Here is a 2,661-nt window from a genome sequence, read left to right as displayed (position 1 = left end):
TCTAGGTTGTGTATTAACTAGAAACCGATTCACAATCTCCCTGACACCTTAGAGATTAAAACAGGGTTCGGGTTTTGGAAGAAAAAAATACTTCTGGAGGAAGACATGGAATCTTGTTCAAAATGTAATACCAAAATTCATCCTCTTGGTTTCTATAAAAAATATGAAAAAGGCAAATTTGTGATGCAGAATTAGCTGGTGGAGGAAATCATTCGGATGCTAGAGGGTAACTATTGGGAACAACACTGGAATGAAAAGGACTCAGTTTATGTTCTAAAGACTGAGGTTTTTGAATCTCAAAAGGGTGTTATTGATGAGTCTTTTGTTAATGAATCAAACTCCTTTTGTTTAACTAAAGGCAATTCTATGAGGCTGGATGAAGAAGTGGCCCCTTTTTTTAAAAGATCTATTTATGCAATAACTCCTTAGGGAAGGAGTGCGAAGGATGCCTTTTTGAGCCTAGAGGAGACCAGTTCAGAAGGTAGGGGAAACTTTCAAAGGGAGATCATTGTAGATTAGGAAGCAGAAAAAATCCCTACAATCCCAGAGTTTATGTTTTTTGGATAGGGTGTCTCCCCATGTGGAGGAAAAGGATGAACCCTCGACAACATTGGTGAAACCTTCTAAGATCTTACAATCATGACTCAAAAGGAGGCCACTATGCTCCTTGACCCGGAAAGATTTTAGATCATTTCAAAAATGCAGATTGATAACCCTGATCCAAATTTGGAGGAACCTTTTTTTAAGGACATTCAAATATCCCCGATAAGAAATTTGGAAAGTCCTTTTGAAGGAGTAAATGATAGTGGAGGGGACTTCCTAGATTTAGATTATGAGGGCGAGTCTTCCTTCTCGTACGATGGAGATGATGAACTGGGATTAATATCCCTTGTAGAAACACAAGATAAGATAGCACTAGAGATGACACTTTCCCTCCAAACAAAGCTAAGGTGGGTGAAAAAAAGAAAAGGGGAGCCGAATCTAATAAGGCCAAATTGGAAATGACGGGTAATGCAGCAGGACAAAGCAAATTGAGATCGAGAAAAGGCTATGCCTTTTCCCGAGAGTAATGAGGACCCTATCGTGGAATGTCAAGGGCTGCAATGCCCCTGACAAGATTCACTTGATCAAAAGGTGTCTTGATCAAGTGAGACTGGATATTATTTTTTTGCAAGAAACAAAAATTAAGGAAGAAGATTTTGGTGTTTTCTCTAGGAAGTTTCAATCTTGGAAATGTAGTCTTGTGGGAGCTCAAGGTACTTCTGGAGGCCTTGCTGCTCTTTGGTGGGAGTTGGTTGTTGAGGTGGACATAATTAGGACAAATAGATGGTGGTAGTGGCTGAAAATCATATCGAAGCAGCTACACACCAGCTTTTTCCTTATCAATATTTATGGGCCTAACAATTCAAATTTGAAAATGAAGCTATGGTCTGAGTTATTAGACATTCTGAGGTATGATAGGGAAAGTTTATTTATTATTGGTGGAGATTTTAATGCTCTACTATGTCCTTTAGATAAGATGGGCGGTGTGGGTTGGAATAGACAGAGTCATGGAGACTTTAGTGCATTTGTAATGGATTTTGGGCTTCTTGAAATTCCCTTTAGGATGAGGGACTTCACCTGGACTAATAGGAGGAGTGGATTTTTGAATATCTCTGAGTGGTTAGATAGGTTTTTTATTGTGGGGGATTGGTCAGAAAGTCATTGGAACTGTGCTGCTGAAATTCTACCTATAACAGGCTCAGATTATTATCCAATATGCCTCAGAATTCAAGATGATAGTGCTCTAGAGAGGTACCCTTTTAAGTTTGAAGCTATGTGGTTAAGGGACAACAACATCAGAAACTTAGTGGAGCAGTGGTGGCGTCATAACCCGGAAAGACCATGTAATAAAGCCTTTATTTTCTTCAAGAAGCTACAGTTTTTAAAGGAGCAATTCAAGAAGTGGAATAGAGAATCTTTTAGTAATATTTTCAATGAAAAGCTAGGGATTGAAGATGAGTTAAAAATACTCCATGAGCAGATCATTAGCTAGGGAATGGATGAAGATGTGTTTAATAAAGATTTTTTTTTAAATAAACACTACTTTGAGGTATTAGCTAGAGAGGAAATATTTTGGAGACAGAAGTCAAGGGAAACATGGTTGAAGGATGGAGACAAAAACACAAAATTCTACCACACTTCAGTAAAGGTAAGGAGGAATCAAAACAAGATATTTTCAATTAAGAACAAAGATGGGGTGACTGTCTCAGATTTGAATCAGATTAACTTGGAGGTGGTTAAACATTTTTCTGATATTTTTAATGGTGAAGTGAACCTTGGTGGGGATATTCATCAGAATTTGGAGGTGATTTCTTCATGTGTCAAGGAAGAACAAAACAAAATGTTAATGGATCCGGTGTCCTTGGAGGAGGTGAAAAGAGCAGTTTTTGGGCTCGGGTCAGACAAATCCCTAGGGTCGGATGGCTTCCTTTCCCTATTTATTCAAAAAATTTGGGACATTTTTGCACTTGATATCTTGGATGTGGTAGAGGAATCGAGGAAAGGGGGCTTTGTTTTAAAGGATTTCAATAACACTTTTATTGCCTTGATTCCAAAGAAGGTGGACTACATATCCTCTGATGATTTTTGTCTGATCTCTTTATGTAACATCATATACAA

The 2,661-nt window shown here is 38.2% G+C and overlaps 1 protein-coding gene across 1 annotated transcript; it reads left to right on the top strand.

Moving 5' to 3' along the window:
• Nucleotides 1-1,519: 1,519 nt before the first annotated feature.
• Nucleotides 1,520-2,035, top strand: LOC131876697 (uncharacterized). The gene has a single exon (XM_059222154.1). The coding sequence runs from the start codon at nt 1,520-1,522 to the stop codon at nt 2,033-2,035; it is 516 nt and encodes a 171-aa protein (XP_059078137.1).
• The last annotated feature ends 626 nt before the right edge of the window (nt 2,036-2,661 follow it).

Source organism: Cryptomeria japonica, chromosome 6 (assembly GCF_030272615.1).
Source record: "Cryptomeria japonica chromosome 6, Sugi_1.0, whole genome shotgun sequence".
Taxonomy (NCBI): Eukaryota; Viridiplantae; Streptophyta; class Pinopsida; order Cupressales; family Cupressaceae; genus Cryptomeria; species Cryptomeria japonica.
The sequence above is the reverse complement of the archived record's forward strand: the minus strand, read 5'-3'. Positions and strand labels throughout refer to the sequence as shown.